The sequence below is a fragment of the Anoplophora glabripennis genome, unplaced genomic scaffold (genome assembly GCF_000390285.2).
Source record: "Anoplophora glabripennis isolate ALB-LARVAE unplaced genomic scaffold, Agla_2.0 scaffold402, whole genome shotgun sequence".
Taxonomy (NCBI): Eukaryota; Metazoa; Arthropoda; class Insecta; order Coleoptera; family Cerambycidae; genus Anoplophora; species Anoplophora glabripennis.
The window spans coordinates 278,400-298,833 of record NW_019416506.1 but is presented as its reverse complement, the minus strand read 5'-3'; the positions used below and the strand labels follow the sequence as shown (position 1 = coordinate 298,833).

Here is a 20,434-nt window from a genome sequence, read left to right as displayed (position 1 = left end):
AAACTAAAGTTGACGTGTCCGAGGATTTCCTGTCAAAACCCTTCAATAACGATTTATCGAATTTATTCCAAACTTTACGAGCTCAGTGTATAATTATATCTGTTTGTATATCAATATAATGATTCAAATTAAAATTGATATCTCTTAGTGTTAGCTGATTTGCTGTAAAAATATTTAAATCTTTAATATGTAAGGTCAAATGCAAAAATATCATTCATATGTTTCTTCCAAATGGTGGGCTTTTTATTTAAATTATTAAAATAAATTTCTTAAAAAAATCCAAAAGGTAATGATGAACTATTTCGAAACGCCAAATTGTTATTCATTATTTTCAAATTATTGTTGATATTTAATATTTTTTTTTTACGGATACATTAGTAAATATGAAGTATCGAAATTATTTGAATAAAGTTTTTCCAGTGTAAGTATTTTTAATGTATGAATCAGAATGCACAAATAATTTTATTTATCAACCACATAAATCACTCTCCACGTGACGTCATGCGCTCAACGAACCGATTTTAGTTCACGAGAATATCATATCTTCCAGTCTTTATATCATGGTGAGACTAATAACAAACAATCTGAACGATATAAAACTTGAAACCAGGCTGTTTTAAACACAAAGATGGTTATCTCTAAAAAAAAAACAGATAAAAACGGACTGTTTAATATAGTCATGTAACTATCGTGTACAGACGCATAATAACATATGATTTGTAAAAAGTTTATGATAAATATAAGTTATAAATTCCAATTTATTATGTTTTAAATTAACTGTAGTATATCAACATTTCAAAGTATCTCTGTCTATTTCTGCTACTTCACACGCAGAGCTTTTGCAAACTTGGTTTCCATTGTTATCGACGCATCTGCATGTTCCTCTTCTGCATTGTATTGGAGAATAATTTCCATTCACTTCACATGTAGGTTTCTCCACGGATGTGATTATGAGGTTTGCCCTCAAACAGTCTGAAAAGAACATAATTTAAGTCACTTGTGACTAACTTATTCAAGATAATGTTTAGTAAAAAGGCACTACACAAAATTTATTAACGCTAAAAGCTTACTGCAGTCCATTGCATCCGCTAAAGTTTTATTTTCTATCTTGTCCACGGCGGTAAGAACGCTTCCTTCTTTGTCTACGCATATTTTGCTAAAAAGTACATTATAAGCGGTAAAGAGAGTCAAAAATATGTTAGGCATGAGCTTACTGAGTCGAATTTTCCTGCACGGCTTGGTAACTGCCGTCCAGATCGCATTTTGGGAAAGTGTAGGAAAATACCAGGTCGAATCCATCATCTTTGTACATATTAACTTCTTCTAATATTGCTACGTACTCTTCCTCGCACTTTTTGTAGAATACGCCGTCTTCCTCTCCAGAAACTAACAATTAAAAACGGAATTATTGACAATATACTATGTTTAAGAAAAAATTTTAGATAGGTACTATTTCTAACGGCAGATTTTAGCTAATCAGTAAATATACAAGGTGATTCAATAACAATGGGAAATCCGAAATCAAATACTATTTGTACAATCGCTTAGGCGAAAGAGGATCTTTCGGTCCGAAATGTAATAACAGCGCCCCAAAAAGTATTTTGGTTGAGCAGGAAGAGGAAGTTTTGATTAGAAAGACCGGAAATTCAGGTATGAGTACTCGTCTTTTATGTACAGCAACGCGCATTAGTCAGCCTAAGGAGAAATTATATCCATTTCATTTTAGTCCCGTACAAAAGATCTTCCTGTCCGTTTACATTTTGTCCATTTTCTACAAAAACAGGAAACCAACTATCCTACTTTTTTGGAGAAAATCTTATTTACTGATGAGTCACGTTTACTCGCCGTGGAGAGATTTACTGACGAAATAATTATTTTTGGGATTATGGGAATTCGCATGGTGTGAAAGCTGAATGTTTGGTGAGATGTAATTGCCAATTTTCTTGTTGGACCTTTTGAACTTCCTCCCAATTTAAGTAACCAACTGTATTGAAATTTTCTTCAACAAAATTTGGCCGAATGGCTTGAAGAAGTTCCACTTTATTTAAGAAGAGACATGTAGATAGGTGTAGTTTTTAAAAATCGTTAGATTAGCCGTGGAAGCAATTTTGCTTGGCCACCCAGAAGTCCGGACTTCAATCCTCTCGATTCTTCTATTTGGTTTCGAAAGATATAGTTTACAAAAAATCTATTGAATCGCGTGAAGAGTTTTGGCAAGAATTCAAATCGCTGCCAACGTAGTCAGGNTTTCATTTCTAAACAGACTATAAAGTAAATACTTTTAAACGCTTTGCAATTCAGTCTAAATATGGAATTACATTACAAGCTTACTTACTGCAAATTTAACTGTTTTTTTCTAACTGGACAACTACATATATTTTCTTTGATTCCTCAATCTCCTTGTGCGATAAAAATTATCTTTTTGTTTATCGTTTTAAATGCACTCATAACAAAAAAATTTTTTTGGTCATTTCTCCTTTATAGGGGGAGCTTTCCCACATCTGATGTTAGAGGTGAGACATCACGATAAAAGGATTAAGAGATATGATATTGCGCATACCCGCCGCGATGTTATGACGTCACGTGGAGAGTAAATAGGGATTTGTGGATATTGTCCGTTAAAAATGCTAACCTACCTTTATAACTTGGTGTAAATTTTATATCTGTATTGTGTGTATTTGTGATTGATCTATCTCTTATAAATACAATTTTGTAAAAAAAAATCAAAAAGGACACTTCGATAATGATTGGGAAATACACTTATAGCACTAGAAACTGGTCCACTGTAAAACCTGACCTTGCGAAAGGCAAAGCACATATCGGCGACTGACATGGCGGCAAAGTAGAAAAAAATTAACGGATAAAAAATTTAAAGAATTTCTTTCCGAAGGGAAGAAATAAATAAAATTTTATGACACCTATTTTATATCAGCAAATTCAATTGCTTTTGCCTCTGTTGTTATTATTAATTAATAAGATTAATTTGTGGTTTTAATTAATAAAATACTTTCACATACGTGATATTATAACAACTGTTCAAAATTTTGTCTACCGACGTGTAAACACATTTGTGCCCGTTTTACCCAGTTTCTACGAATTAACACAAATGTTGTCTTGCTTCACCATAACACTAATGTTGTCTCGCTTCACCATAAATTAAAACGATATCCATCAACTCTGAGTTGCTATACACGTAAGCTATTTTTGACACTAGAAAAACTAACGTAAACACTACGCAAAAACATTAATACTAAAATCGAATTTCAGTATTCGGAATCGCCTGGAGCCCACGTGGAGAGAGAGAGAGAGAGAGAGAAAGAAAGAAAGAGCGCTTTGCGCACAGCGAGAGGCTAAAGGTGGAAAATACTACAATAATTTTTTTCTCGAAAACTATAAGGATTTTACAAAATTTGTTTTTACCATATTGACTTCAGTTTTCATGACACATATATTCCTAAATTTTTTTGATAAGTTGTGAATCACCCTGTATTCAACTTTTCTATAACTTTTTCCTGTTTCCATAGCTATAGATGCAATATGTTGTTTATTCTATTATTACTTACTTTTTCTTTTATATGTAAGCTAACAAGGGTCTAAATTCACAGTAATTTGAAATACATCTTTCACCAATAAAATTTTAATTTTCTTTTAACGATTTTATTTTTCTTCTTCAAAATTTGACTCCACTGAATTATATGACCGTGCACCCAAGTGTGCGTAAATTTTTGATTCCTCAAATTCCCTTTTTTAGTGTAATCTTTCCAATGTAATCACAATTAATGTAATTCACAAGGTGTGCTATAAATATAAAATTTTGAATTTGGGTTACTAATTTTTGTGCATCTTTAACCAAAAAATCCATAAGTACCAGTTACCTGAAAAATGTTCTAATGTCAAATTTGTTACCTATTTTCCTTAATTTTATTGCGGATGTAATTTCTCTTCGTAGTTTAATAAAATTTGTTTTACCTTCAAAATTCCCGGGGTGCTGATCGTTTATTAGCAATTTTTTTAAATAAATTTCAATTCATTATTAATAATTATCTTTTGAAAAAGTTTTTCTCTATTATGTAAACATTTACATAATTATATCTGTTTGTATATCAATATAATGATTCAAATTAAAATTGATATCTCTTAGTGTCAGCTGGTTTGCTGTAAACACGCATTTCTAAAGAAATGTAATTTTGTCCAGAATCCAGAAAAATATTGAAATCTTTAATGTGTAAGGTCAAATGCAAAAATATCATTCATATGTTTCTTCCAAATGGTGGGCTTTTTATTTAAATTATTAAAATAAATTTCTTAAAAAAATCCAAAAGGTAATGATGAACTATTTCGAAACGCCAAATTGTTATTCATTATTTTCAAATTATTGTTGATATTTAATATTTTTTTTTTACGGATACATTAGTAAATATGAAGTATCGAAATTATTTGAATAAAGTTTTTCCAGTGTAAGTATTTTTAATGTATGAATCAGAATGCACAAATAATTTTATTTATCAACCACATAAATCACTCTCCACGTGACGTCATGCGCTCAACGAACCGATTTTAGTTCACGAGAATATCATATCTTCCAGTCTTTATATCATGGTGAGACTAATAACACACAATCTGAACGATATAANTGGGGCCCACCTACGAAGGCTGTCCAGGCCTACACGAGATGAGGCAGGATAAAGAGGGATAATCCCCCTCGATCCCAAATCATTGAGGCCAATTTCTAGCCATGGAATAATGGCGCGCGGTCACCATTTCACATGTACTATCTTCGCCTTTCGGATTTCCTGTTGTTAATGTATCACCCTGTATAATGTTAATATATGAATGAAATTAGTTCCAAGTTATATAAATTGAAAAAATTAATATGTTTTCTAATAACCACAAATAAATAATAAAGTGTTACATTGTGGATTTTCTAAATAAATTGATATACTAGGGTAGAGTTATAATATCCGGTGGTTTTTAAGCAGTTAATATGCGATTTCATGCATTTTTCTAGATTACAGTCCTTCAAATGACTTCCTTATTGAAATTTGCTGTTTGTAAAAGAGAAATCATCATAGCAGAACATTTAATTACCCCAGCTCTACGTATGAACTGTTCGTACACGAATATTTGACGCATGTGTGGATGGCGATATTTGGATGAACACAAATAGTTTCAGTTATAATATCACAAGAGCATAGAAAATATTCGATTATACTTCCGAGTCACGAGACGTATTCTGCGAAACACCACGACATCGTAGTGGTGTTTTAAGGATATACATCGAGTGAGGAGGTTAGTATAATCGAATATTTTCGTTTGCTCGAGTGGCATTCGATACGATTATATAATTCAGAGCTTGAACCGAAGCGTTCCATTTTTTTTTTGACGTTTATTGACAAATGTTAAAACTATCGTTACCATGACATAGTTCACATTGTTGGAGGAGGCGAAACACCAAAACGGTTATACCACGTCGTCAAGAGTATAATCGCTTATCAATACATAGTAACTACGTAAAATTTGTAATTGCTATTGGCTAAATTTCTAATGAATTATATAATCCGTTTTAAGTCGTAAATCAACACCCGTCAAAGGACACAAATATATATTTTTTGTTTATAAATAAAATAATTTTTTAAGCATTGTTTTTTAAAGGATCGTCATACATTGTGAGCTTATTTAATTATTCCGTATTATTTCAAGTAAGCGATTTGTGTAAACAGACTGCTAAGCCAAATATTAACATTCCCTACGAATATTCATAGTATTCGCAATTATTTCTCTACGCAAATAACCATGTCTCTAATGACGTTATCAGATTATTTTAATTATGTATTTATAGACTGCTTTGGAAAAACAATATTCGTCGAATTTATGAATATTCGTCGAATTCATAAATATTCGTCTAATTAGTAAATATTCGTCGAATTCCTAAATATTCGTCGAATTCCTAAATATTCGTCGAATTCCTAATTATTCGTCGTATTCATGAATATTTGTCGACGCAAGCGTGAAGCCGGGTTAAGATAACTTACAACAACGCAGGGTTTCGTTGGATAACAGCGTCATGTTAACTAAGGCATCGTTAGGGTAAGTGGGAGCCCCATCTTCTGCATCTACACATAGACATTGATCGCCAATGCATTGAATCGTATCATAATCTCCAGTGGGGGAGCATCGAAAAAATTCGCTGGGTCCCAGCTCTTTTCCTGTGATTTCTACAGCCTCGTAGTAGTCTCTTGAGCAACCTAAGGGATAGTTAATATGAGATAAAAATAAGTAGTAACTATTCATGTTCAATTAAGAAAAATCAATATTTAAACCGAGATGCATGAACTTCATACTAAAATCGCTTTACCTTTATATGATTATTTTCTTTATTTTACAACTTTCACGCTGTTGATAATACAAATTAATAAATTTTATCTGCTCCCACTATAGTAAATAGACTATTAATACATTGTTTTTAAGGAGGTAAGTGGATTTTACCATAGAAGTGGAAGTTGCTATGAACAACGGGAGGTAAGTGAGGTAACTTACCTCCCTAGGAAAAAAAGCGATTTCGAGTTAGGTATAAATGCATGAACAAGTAAATAGAAACATTTGATGAACATTACATTTTATTAATTATTATGAATGAATATTTATAGTAATTGTACAGTTATTACATTTAGTAACATTTATAAAATCTGGATAATTATTCGCCTCGCGTATTTGTCACATTTTTCTCAAAATGATTTGACCGCTCCATAAAAATGTCAAAAAATAAAACCTATACTCCGCGGTCGAAATTATAGAGAGTGACTCATCGCTAGCTTTTGGGCTAGTAAGGGGGATGAAGCGTGCTGGAAACGAAAATCCATTGGCGTGTCTGCGTAAAAGGCAACAAGATATAGAAAATATTGAAAAAAAAAATAAAACATAACATCTAATATTTTTTTACGGTTTGCTATAACCGGCACTTTGATCCATTTTAATTATTACAGCATTTTAAAACGTCCAAGTTGTGTTTTTTTAATTTATAAATTTATTATAGCCATGGAATTAGACCCCTCGTCTACGCTTATGCTATGACGTTTATCAGGACGGGTAAATCAAGTCCGTTTACACTTACTAAAAAAGCATTTCCCTATGCACTACCAAGTGCAAAAGACAGAGATAGAATATAGATCGACGTTCAGTGTAACTCAGTCTATAGACAATTATAGATTCTATCGATGTGCGTAGCGAGCGGCACAAAGATAAATAATATTGAACCGTATAAAAATCATTTTATATTTTATACGCATTCTGGTAATAGTGTTTTTATATTATGTATGAGTCACTCTATATAATTTCTACCGCGGAGTATATGTAACCTTTATTTCATGAACCATATAGAACTGTGGGAGCAGATAGAATGTTATACACCACGCTGCAGTTAAGTATAATTTACCAATCTCGGACTCTATTGCCAGCTCTCGCTCCGCTCGGGCGCAAAATCGTCCTCGACTGGTAAATAATACTTAGGTACCTCCTTTATGGTGTAAATAACTAATGTTACATTTGTATCTAAAATGGATGAAATATGTTTTTAGGAAACTTACCACATTGCATGTGAAACGAAGGAAGCCCAGTAAAATCACGATCCCCGAAAATTCTACTACCTTCTTTATTCACACAGTAGCATCTACGGCAAAAAATTGATTTAAATATTTTTGTGGTGGCAACTGTACTCATAAATATTATTGTGAGAACTGATGTTATACGAGAATAGTCACCAATTTGATTAATTGATTTTTGGATATTTAAAATTTAACTCCTTTTCACTTTTCACTTTTCAAGGGCAACGAAGTTATATTTAACATTTCCGTGTAATACACATATGAAAATTTAGACAATTGGTGCAAATTGGTGTACATATTGGTAGAAGATAGGTGCAAATAGTGTTAAACTTTCGAATAATATTTGAAAATTTGAGAGACAACACAATTAGTTAGACTGTATGTGCGGACAAACTGCTAAAGCAGATCTCGGGCTTATTTTTTTAAAGTACTTTTCAACTTTTCACTTTTCATTTATGAAAACAGAAAATAGCCAGAAAAGTGAAAAGTTGAAAAGTGCTTACAGAAAACCGGTCTCTGAACATTCACTAATATTCGTCATATTCATAAAATGTTTGTCTACGCAAGGAGTTGGAATCAAAGGCTCTGAAAAATCAGTTTAGCTCCGGTTTTAAATAATCATAATCGATTATGTGTAAAGAATATTGGTTTACACAAATGTGGAGCCGGTTTAAGAATACCTATTGAGATACGTATGTATATTTACGTTTGCCCTGGAATACATTTGTAAGAAGAAAATGTCCCATCATCGTCACATGTCTGTCTAGTTTCCATGGATCCTAAGGTTCCATTTAATCGTTTGTTGTCGTAATCGTCTTGCAGTTGATGGCACGGTGAGGCCACTTAAACAGAAAAAATTAGGTAGGTGTATTTATCCGCTTAAATTTTGCATAATGTGTTCAGTTTTTTATTCTGGGAAACATTTCTAAACAATATTTTATTGTAACTTACGCAAAAATTGCGCTTTACTTTTGAAAAAAATATCGGACTTTTCTAAATTTCCAGGGTTTACTGGATTTTACAGAATTGAAATCATTGCAGATTTCGCTTCGCAAACAAACAGGGCTTGGGATTTTCTTAACAAAAAATGATATATCCCAGTTAAACTGTTTGCCTTGGGAGTGCCTAAATGTTGTAACTAACATACTTCTAGTGCAAAATCCATCGAAATCGCTATTTGCTCTTAATGAGCAATACAATCCTGGTCCACAAATAGTTGTGTGTGAAGGGCTAGATGGATTTCCGGTACTGCATTTGTCGCCTTCATCTAAAAATATTGATATAGGTATTAATTTTTATTTTTAGTACATATCAAATAAAATCAACAAACAGCATAATGCATTAAAAACTATAATAAAAAGAACGAAGAAATAAATTACTGTTTATATTTAAGAGAGTCGTTGTATTGTAATGATCAAACAGTGGTATGGACCACTCAATTTTTTCTTTAAGTACCTATTTCTCTAAAATATTATACTTAATACAGGGTGTCTCATAATTAGCTGCCAACCCTGAACAGGCCGATTCTATGATCAAAACTAAGTAAAAAAGTTCATATGAACATGGGTCCGGAAATGCTTCCTAAGGGCACAGGGACCCATTGAAGAGGGAGGAATGGAAATCATTTTTTTGCAATATCTCTCAATCGCGTTGTGATAAATGAATGAAATTTGGTATACACAGCTAAATTTTGATGAGCAATTTGATGGACTAATCCATTTATTTCCACAAGGTCCATTGGGGTGGGTACGGGGGGGCCCTTGGTACTTTGCGTGTGTAACTTTTTCATCTTTGACTTTTTAACAAATTGGACAGCAAATTCCGTTTTCCCGAACTGTTTTACGTTAAAAAGGTACTCTTGTTTCAAATCGTTATCTTTAACGGTTTCTGAGAAAATCGCTCTTGAATTAATCCCACTTTGGTCAATTTCATAGTAATTTAAACAAAAAAAAATAATAATAATTTTCCTTTCCTCTCTTTTCCATTTAAAGGATTAATTTTTATTTAATTTAATTTTTTATTATTATTTTTTTATTAAAATTAGATTAAATTTAAACAAAAAAATTTTTTTTGTTTAAATTACTATGAAATTGACCAAAGTGGGATTAATTCAAGAGCGATTTTCTCAGAAACCGTTAAAGATAACGATTTGAAACAAGAGTACCTTTTTAACGTAAAACAGTTCGGGAAAACGGAATTTGCTGTCCAATTTGTTAAAAAGTCAAAGATGAAAAAGTTACACACGCAAAGTACCAAGGGCCCCCCCGTACCCACCCCAATGGACCTTGTGGAAATAAATGGATTAGTCCATCAAATTGCTCATCAAAATTTAGCTGTGTATACCAAATTTCATTCATTTATCACAACGCGATTGAGAGATATTGCAAAAAAATGATTTCCATTCCTCCCTCTTCAAAGGGTCCCTGTGCCCTTAGGAAGCATGAACTTTTTTACTTAGTTTTGATCATAGAATCGGCCTGTTCAGGGTTGGCAGCAAATTATGAGACACCCTGTATATCGGGTGATTCAGTATCTCTTTTATTTTAACAAATAGCTATAACAAAACCTATATATTTTTAAATTGCCGTTCAAACTCTATTAAATGACATTATTAGATCGTCTCCATGGTAACATATGTCAAAATTGCTACAGTCAACTGTTTTTGTTCAAACGGCACACTATATATTTTTTTATCAATTCTGGAAGATATTTTTTTTCTGCGTTCAGCAATATAAGGAAGTCTATAGTTTCATTAGAAATATTGTTAGAAAAACAGCAGAAAAGATGAACCCTATATTTCTTATCTTTATTTTGAAAAATGATAGCCAGCTGCGGAAACAAGCTACTATGTTTTTTAAAGCAACATATTTTATTTTTAATACAATAATAATATAACAATTTAAAACAATACTTATTTCAAATGTTCAAAATGACCTACATTTGCTTCCAAACACAGGATAGCTCTGTTTATCACTCCCTCTCTACACTCTACTCTTATTCCGTTTTTAAGATCGTCAATATCATTTAGGTAAGGGCAAAGAAAGAGTGAGATCCAGAGATCTAACAGGCCATTTAACATCTTTATCGAATGTTCTTCATCTCTTGCCCTTCTGGGTTTAAAAACTCTTATTTTCTTTTGAAAACTTCCATCTGCAGCCAATTCCAGTTTTAACTTTCCGAAAATTTTATCTGATGGATTATTTTGACACACCGTTATTTAGAAACGTCAAAATTCAATTGTCTCCGCAGCTGGCTATCATTTTTCAGAATAAAGCTACTGAAAGTAGGGATCATCTTTTTTGCTGTTTTTCTAACAATATTTCTAATGAAACTATAGACTTCCTTATATAGCTGAACGCAGAAAAAAATATCCACCAGAATTGATAAAAAAATATATAGTGTGCCATTTGAACAAAAACAGTTGACTATAGCAATTTTGACATATGTTACCATAGAGACGATCTAATAATGTCATTTAATAGAGTTTTAGCGGCGATTTAAAAATATATAGGATTTGTAATAGCTGTACTATTTGTTAAAATAAAAGAGATACGGGGCCGCGAATACCAAACTGAATCACCCGGTACAGTATGGGCATAAAATTGAAAGAATTTCTTTCACAAGGAGGGAAATAAATAAAATTGTATAACACCTATTTACACAAATTGAGTGTTTGTGCAAAGTTTAAATATCTGAGACCCATTTTAATTTTTGGGTTAATTTATGAGATACAAAATGTTATTAAGAAAAGTTTTTATGAATTTTGATTGTTTTAAAGAATTTTACAGCGGATTTAAAGAATTTTTTGCAATCCGACATATTTTGTGTTCTAAAGCTGCCTTAAATCATTTTGTTGTTTTCTGAATACGTTTCGATATACCTAGTTTGACGCGTTTTATAGTTGTTTTGTGGGAGGAGTCTAAAGCCGAATCGAGAAATTCTAAGGTTTATTTTAAAATATTATTCTTAATGCAGTATTTTTTCTTGTGTCATAGTATTATTCAATATTTTTAGTTGGAATTGTTCGCAATTTCCTTGTGTGCTATCCTCAAGAAAATTTTATGGATCTATAGATTTTTAAGATCTAAAGGCCTAAATCATAAATACAAATGAGAAAATGCTCTAATTTCGATATAACTTTCGAGTCCTATGCCTACTTTGAGAAAAACCTAAAATCAAGAAAAATATCAAAGAAGACCTACACCTAGAACATTAAAACAATTACAGAAATACTCAATTTTCTATTTTACGAAACTTGTCTAAATGACATTTTGTAATAAGATTAGATTTTTCTAAATTTCCAAGGCTTAAGTACCGGATTTTACAAACAAAGGGCTAAATCCTAGAGGGACATTTACCAACACCACAACATTTTCTGTCTCTTACAAGGGTCGTTTCATTTCACCTGTCAATGACACACTGTATAGTGGCCTTCTAGATGTACCTGTTTAACCACTTACTATGATGCAGTTATCAATTCATAACTTGCAGTGATTTTTTATTTTTTTGATGGGATTTTTGAGAAAATCACTTTATTCCCAATTTGTTTATTTATAATGCAGAATAACTCTTTTACACTGACTTAAACTTTTAAATTCATGAAGTAGTTATCCGATTTAGTTTTAAAATCTAGAAGGCCCTAAATACGCCCGAAAAGAAAATGAAAAATTAGCCAATTATTGATCCTGTAAGCCTTTATTATTTACAAAATGTAATCACCAGTGTTAGTAATTGGCTGTTTTCAAGTGTTTCCAATACCTTCTAGATTTGTACACCGAAACAAACATTTAAAAAACGTTGAACTTTAGGTTTGTATAAAAAAAATCTGTGTTGTAAATTGACAAAATTTGGGATTATAGGGGTTTCAATGGTTGATGCTAAGGTTACGTAGGCAAGAGTAAGACCCCTAAAGTAATTTTGCCCAAAACTACTAAAGAAAATCATAGCAGGCAATGGATTGCCAACTAGATAATCGTAATTCATTCAGCAAGTGTATCCTGGTTCTTAGTGGGCCACACTGCAGATAATTTAATTTTAATTTGCCTCACACTCTCTTTGAGATCTATACGCCACTGCTTGTCATATGGACGTAATTTACAAATTCTGTTTTCATAAATACTTACGTACTTATACATACTTACCTAGATTTTCTAAACAATAACTGCAACAGTTGCACACCTGAGGAGAAGGTAAAAATATTCCGTTATGCGTTGCATTTTGTATTTGACATTTCGCAGGTAAATCGCTACATTCAACAGACTGAAACACAAAAGAATCTATTTTAATGAATATGTATATTCAGTTCGGGATAAACAAAATTTCTAGGAAAATGTGGACTAAAATTTAATTTACTAAAACAACATTAGACGCAAAAAAGTGGCGGGTTGTTCTTTAAATTAATCAAATCAGAATTAAAAGGAAACTGAAAATATGATTTATTTATGATATATTAAAAATAATAAGTTATGATTCATATTAACCCAGTAAGGTAAAACTGATAAAAATATACATGCTTTTATCCAGAAAAATATAAATTTAAAAAACTAAATATTTTGAACTAACTTACATCACAGTATGAAGAAGTGCAGAGAACGCTTTCATCAGCGCTCGCAGACAAAATAAATATACTAATTAAATAAAATACTTTCATGTTGGATGATTAACTGAATACCTAGTTCTCGCAAGATGTCGAAAACAAATAATTTATTTTTCGATAAGATAAACAATGAATATGATTTCGATAACACCGATATGAATGAAATCGTAAGATTGCAATCAGAAAAAGATAATGTTTCAGGTAAATAATGTAGGTGCATTATTAAAAAAAAATGTCTACGTCAGTGATTCTTTTTTCGCTTTTGTTATTCTTGAATTACTCTTAAAAAACCACTGGAGCTTCCTATGGCCAAAATAATAAAATTAACCCATAAAGAAAATAAATAAGATTAATTTCGTATTAATTAATTAATACGAATTTAACTGCAAAATATAGCGCCATCTAACAGCTTCCTGGAATTATTTTTCAATATTAAAGTGTAAAAAATTTATAGATGATAGATGTCGCCATAGTTAGAAATATACCTATCGTCCAATTTTCCATCTTTTTTTAACATCCAGGTTAAAATGAGATAAAATATAAAATAATGTATCCTTCTAGTATCTAGTCCCCTGTCAAATCTATGGTTTTTTGATTCGGTTATATTTATATTTTTATTATTTGATGATAGATTATATTATTTAACATACAATTCGAGAAGAAAAAGTGAGTAAATAAATTAAAATAAAATAAAAAATTACAGCTATCAATGACTTTAATGGCATAATTCTTGTGTTTGCTGGGTATATTATTTATAATATAGCAAATATATAGTTAAAAAAGTAATTAATGTTTTTTATGCGTAAGATATGCCATGTGGACAAGTATAAGTAGGTACTTATCTGTTTTTTACATTATAAAAAGAGAGCTACCCATTATAACAATTTGCTGAGCTTAAGGACATAGTTCCACTACAGCAGAATAACAGATGGCTCTGAAAGTCGCATTCAGGCGTTGACAATAATTTATAGAGAAAGAGACCCTTATTTGATTTCTCCATGAATTGGCCTGACAAACATAGATTTAAAACTTGCCTAAAAATACATTAAGTGGCCTCTTATTTTTTCTATATTTGTATTTAGTTGATATAGAGATTTTGAAAAAGTGCAGGTGTTTTTTGAAGTGCATTGCTGAAATAGTTCTTGGAGAAAAATAGATTTAAAATGTTATGTAAATTTGATCGCCACGGATGCCATTATTCCATGGCTAGAAATTGGCCTCAATGATTTGGGATCGAGGGGGATTATCCCTCTTTATCCTGCCTCATCTCGTGTAGGCCTGGACAGCCTTCGTAGGTGGGCCCCATCCGTCGTCTACCCCGACCGCAAATGCGGCCGGTGTAGGCGCTTTGTGGGACTTCCTTTTGTCCTGGCTGGGCCCCGCCGGCTAGGGCCCTTTCTTCAGGCGCTCTTCTTGCTTCGCCGGCTCGTCTGTGTAAACCTTGGGGGTGGTGTCATGTTTATGTGTGGTATGGTTGGGTAGGGTAGTGCGGCTATGCAGCCTGGGATACGCTTTGGCTAGTGAGGGAGGGGAGGAGTAAGGAGGGTATGGGAGGTGTGTATGTGTGTGTTGTTGTCTTCATTTCTTGATCCTGACGGTCTCTGAAACAGAAAGGGTTAGCGGGCAGGGGTGGATGTCGTTGGGGAGGTCAAAAGTTGGTGTCTAGGTCTTTTGTGTTTACCACGGTAGCGTAGTCTGTCGATCTATAGTCGGTATCCTTTGCCTTACCGAGCACATCACGGCGGCCTTCAACAGGGGACAGTACACTGGTGCTGTCTTCCTGGACGTCGCAAAGGCCTTCGATACGGTTTGGCATGAAGGCCTACTGATGAAAATGCTCACCAACCAATATCCCATATCCTTTACCAAACTCATAAAATCCTACCTACACCACCGAAAATTCCGCATCCAAATCCAAGATTCCCTTTCCACCACCCGTCCCATGGAGGCCGGTGTCCCCCAGGGCACCGTCCTGTCCCCACACCTATACACCATTTACAACTCCGACATCCCACATCCCCCCAACACCAACATATACTTATACGCCGACGACCTGACAATCACATCCCAATCCGTAGATCCTAGATATTCCGTCTACCTCCTCCAAAGCTCCTTAGACCAACTTGAAACCTGGTGCAACAGGTGGAAAGTCAAAATTAATCCCAACAAAAGTTCGGCTATCCTTTTTACCAAACGAAAAATCCCACAAAACCTTGACAGACTGACACTATCCCAGGAACCCATCTCCTGGAATCGACAAACACGATACCTGGGCGTGACGATGGACCAGCGTCTCACGTGGAAACCGCACATCGTGGAGACGGTGGCGCGAGCGAAGACCACCAGGGCTAGGCTCTATCCCTTACTCAAAGGTGGAAACACCCTCAGTTTAAGGAATAAGCGAACGCTTATCAAGGTGGTACTTCAACCGCAGCTAACCTACGCCTCCACGGCGTGGGGTCACGCGGCAAAAAGCCACTTAAAGTCATTACAGGCTGTGGAAAACATAGCCCTCCGCACGGCCACCGACGCGCCCTGGTACGTAAGAAACACTGACATATTACGAGACTTACAATACACAAACGCTACACAGACAATAAGACAAAACGCGGAGAAACGATTTGACGTAGCCGCTAGACATGACAATCCCCTCCTCAGGCAAGCCGTTGACTACGTACCCGACGTGACCGACAAACACAAAAGACCTAGACACCAACTTTTTGACCCTGGGTGACCACCCCAATGACCCCCCCCCTGCCCGCTAACCTTTTCTGTTTCAGAGACAGCCAGGATCAAGAAACGAAGACAACGACACACACACACACACACACACACACCCCCCATACCCTCCTTAACCCTCCCCTCCCGCGCTAGCCTAAGGGCCACCTTAGCAAAGCGCATCCCAGGCTGCATAGCCGCACTACCCTACCCAACCATACCACACATAAACATGACACTACCCCCGGGGTTTACACAGACGAGCCGGCGAAGCAAGAAGAGCGCCAGAAGAAAGGGCCCTAGCCGGCGGGGCCCAGCCAGGACAAAAGGAGGTCCCACAAAGCGCCTACACCGGCCGCATTTGCGGTCGGGGTAGACGACGGATGGGGCCCACCTACGAAGGCTGTCCAGGCCTACACGAGATGAGGCAGGATAAAGAGGGATAATCCCCCTCGATCCCAAATCATTGAGGCCAATTTCTAGCCATGGAATAATGGCGCGGTTAATTTTATTTATATATGTTCAATTGTATACGTTTTACCTTCACGGCTCAAAAGGAGCGTGCACTTTGCGCGAGAGATATATCTGTCTTCATCTATGAAATAGACGTTATCGAAATTCTCAACCGATAAAATAGAAACCGGATCTGTCAATTTTTTTGGTCCGGTTGTGCATATTGAAAGTGTGTTTTTCCAGAATTAAATTTGCCAAATTAATCTATTGTGTTTAATTTTTTACTACTTACATAAAAATGGCCGATCTAGATGATTTTTTTGCAAAGAAAGATCGTAAAAAGTCAAAAACCACCAAAAAATTTTCGACAACAGATGAAGTTGCAAAGAAATTGGAAGATAGTGCAAAGAAAATTGAAAAAGTAAAAAAAGAACGCGTTCCAGAAGGCGAAGATAGTACTGCTCCAGTTCATGTAGGTTTATTTATTGATATTATTCAAAATCATGTAAAACGATTGAAGGAGGTTAAGTGGCCATATTGCATAATTTTTTTCCAGGAACAAGATGAGTGGAAGGACTTTGAAGAGGAGAAAAAAGATTATTCGGGATTAAAAATTGGCAATCTAACTCTTGCATCGAATACAGAAGGTAATACAGATCCAAAAGAAACATATACTGAACAACAACAAGAAGACGAATCAGGTCAAGATATTGAAAAGAAAGTAGGACCATGGAAACGAATCGATCCAAATGAAGTTCAGGAGGAACCAAAAAAAGAGGAGAAGAAAGTTGAACCACCTTCCAATGTCGTTAAAGGAGCATATGTACCTCCTAGTTTACGTAGCTCTGGACAACCGCAAATCCAAACTAGTCGTCTCAAGTCAAAAGCTGCGCCGGACATACATAATGAAGAATACTTCCCCACTCTCTCGAAAACTGGCGAACATAAAAAGTAAGTAGTAATTTTTGTTAATTCAAGGATTTTTGTGATATTTATAAAATTTATTTGTGATTAATATTAACATTTGGCTTCGATAAACAACAGGCATTAAAAAATATCTATATGTTGGTAAATATCTTTACAATAGTGTCTGTGAAGCTTGTGCAGACAGAACTAGTTGGAATTATTGATTTTGTTTATTTTTGGGTTTTCCATTATTTACCATCCTGTGATATTTTATAATTTTAATGTTCATAAATGAAGCAAGGTATGAAATAATCTAATTATTTTCTTTGAACATCCGGGAGATAAATTACAACCTTATTTTGAATGCCTGATTTTGTTTTGTTCAAGGAACTTCCCTAAATACCCTTCTGAATTTTTGAATTCTTTTTTCCTTATTTTCTTTTATTGAATACACCAGACTTTACTTTTTCAGGATTTGTTTAATTTCATTGTATAGAGTAGGCTAAAAATTATTTTAGATTCCTATATCTTGATTCATTTAAGACACATGGACTTTCATTTTTAGCCATTTTCAGTGATGTCGTGTACCTAACTGTTTTGTTTATGAAAATAATTGATTTCTTTATACAATTTTTTTGGGTAGAATCCAATGGTGTCATGATGTTTTTCTTTACTTTCAGTTTTTAGGTTGTAACTTACATTTTTTTACATAAAACCCCACATATTTCTTGATTTCTGTATTCTACGGAAAATAGCCTTTCAAATCAATCAGACATGAAATATACACTATATATATTATTAAAAATGTCACATGTGCCGGTGGATTCTACTTGAAAACTGAAAACAGACAAAAATGAAAAACGTATATATCTTGAATGTCTTGAAAGTCTTGTGTGTCTACAGAACTAAAATAAATTTATTATAGGAATCGTAGCGAAGGGTCTTTTGAAGTAGTGCAACATAGCCGGTCTACATCGTACCGACAGGCCGAGCAGTCTAAATACCATTCTTCGCAGGGTCCCAAACTAAATCTTGGCAATCGCTACAACACTCTGAGCAATGACAGCTAGTGTTTTCCTTGTCATCTAAGGACATGTTTGTACTAAGTGATGGCCATGGAGGAACTATTCCACTTGATTTATGCTATCAAGTAGTTGTCAAACCGTTTTTTATGAGATTAATAGTATGGAGGTGCTGCGTATTTTATTATGGAAAATATAACTAAATTAATTTTTTTTTAATACCTTTCTATGTTGATAGTTTTAATTTGATAGTTTGTGACAGTTTGATAATATAAATCAAGTTATTCATAACGTCTAATATCTTCAACAATCCTGAAATTAATGTTAAGTAATTAAGTAAAATGTGTTATCTCCTATATATTAGTTTTTGTTGATATCAAAAATTTCTGTTACATATTTTTTTTATTTAATTATCTCGGAACGTTAGAAAAAAGCAAAATAAACTTTGGCTACACCATAAACCGTAACTTCTTTTAAAAACATATTATAATGACTTTTATAAAATAAAGTGTTATTTCCATTACGTTTTTAATTTTTTTGACCAGACTTACATCTTTATAGGACCTGATGGCACCATTGAAAGCGAGGTTATAGTTTTTCGCTCTTGGTCGTACCGAGATTCATTCTTTGTGCAATTTCAGTGTAAAAGAATCGGAAGCAATACAAATTTAAGCAGAGTGCTTGTAAAAAATGTTTTAGGCACCTGCAGTCGTCCTAAAATGTGTTATACTCTTATACAAGGTGATTCGATTTTTGTCGAACGAACTTTAGGAACAGGTAGATTATCAAAAAATAATGAAAATTTGTTGTACAGAGTTTCATTTTCATGGAGCCAGGCTCCCTGTTATTTTAAATCAAAACATTTTGACACTTTAGTTACGAATTAATTACCTGTTTAAACGATTATTCTGATATAACTATTTGATTTTGGCCGTAGGTGTCCATTTCTAAAATTCAAAATATAGGTTTTATAAGAAAAATATATTAGTAATTTTTTATATATTGTTACAAATTACTCGTCGGTTTGATGGATTTTTTTACTATGAGTGAACTTTTTGATAACGAATAAGGTTAAAGATACAGGGTGATTCACGAATTATCCAAAAAAATTTGTATTGTCAATATCAAAAAAAAAATTATAAAACCCTTAGTTTCTGAGAAAAAATTATTGAAGTTGTAGTATTTATAACCCTTACATCGCTGGGCTACTGCAGTCTCTAGCATCAATCCTGTTGTACACTATATGCAATGCGCTCTCTCCATGTGGCCTGAAGGCGATTCCGAATACTCAAGTTCGATTTTAGTATTAAAGTTTATGTGATAGTGTTTACATTAGTTTTTCAAGTGTCAAGATGATGGATATCATTTTAATTAATGGTGAAGCAAGACAACATTTCTGTTAGCTCGTAGAACTGGGTAAGACGGGTCCAATTGTGTTACATGTCGGTTGACAACATTTTGAACAGATGCCACAAATTAATTTTATTAATTAATAATAATAGCGGCAAAAGCAGTTTAATTTGCTGATATAAAATATGTGTTATAAAATTTTATTTATTTCATGGGAAAGAAATTCTTTCAATTTTTTTGTCCGTGCCGGTCGCGGACTGCATGCTTGCGCACGGTCAGGTTTTACAGTGTGCCAGTTTCCAGTGCCACGCAATTCCGTATTTTTAAGTCATTTTCGAATTGATCTTTTTGATTTTCTTTACAAAACTGAATTTGTAGGATTCCCCTGGACATTCAAAATTTTTTTTCAATCAATACTAATAAGATAAGCATGCAGAATAAATATAAATGAATATAATAAATATAAAACGACAATAAGGTAATAATAAATGTAGGATAATTAATAAATATTTACAAGCGTAGAGTCCTTCATAGGGAACAAAACAGACTATACAATAACGAACGTCACAAATTTGCTAACAGAAATGTTTGGTTGAAACGAACTGGACATAAATGTGAACTAAGTATGTAATTTAGATCGAGGTGGCCGAATGTTTAATTTGGAAAAAATTACATGAACATTTATACAAACTGAAAACCCAAAAAAAACGCTTTTGTTTATGAGCACTGAATGTTGCAGAGTGACTGAAGACTCTGTTACACTAGATTTGGCTAGGACTAGGCTAGCT

At 33.7% G+C, this 20,434-nt stretch overlaps 2 protein-coding genes across 2 annotated transcripts; one reads left to right on the top strand and one right to left on the bottom strand.

Annotated features, from left to right (window-relative positions):
- Positions 1–740: 740 nt before the first annotated feature.
- On the bottom strand, positions 741–13,297 carry LOC108910760 (thyroglobulin). Its single transcript, XM_018715463.2, has 9 exons — positions 13,168–13,297; positions 12,743–12,860; positions 8,749–8,868; positions 8,308–8,443; positions 7,584–7,666; positions 6,033–6,245; positions 1,215–1,386; positions 1,071–1,156; positions 741–972 (listed from the first exon to the last, which is right to left on the bottom strand). Exons 1-9 carry the CDS (start codon positions 13,249–13,251, stop codon positions 788–790), a joined length of 1,197 nt encoding a protein of 398 aa, XP_018570979.1. The 5' UTR covers positions 13,252–13,297; the 3' UTR covers positions 741–787.
- Positions 13,298–16,556: 3,259 nt separating this feature from the next.
- Positions 16,557–18,819, top strand: LOC108910748 (protein CDV3 homolog). The gene is made up of 3 exons (XM_018715452.1): positions 16,557–16,840; positions 16,925–17,319; positions 18,200–18,819. The coding sequence occupies exons 1-3, from the start codon at positions 16,667–16,669 to the stop codon at positions 18,342–18,344; spliced, it is 714 nt and encodes a 237-aa protein (XP_018570968.1). The 5' UTR covers positions 16,557–16,666; the 3' UTR covers positions 18,345–18,819.
- Positions 18,820–20,434: the final 1,615 nt, after the last annotated feature.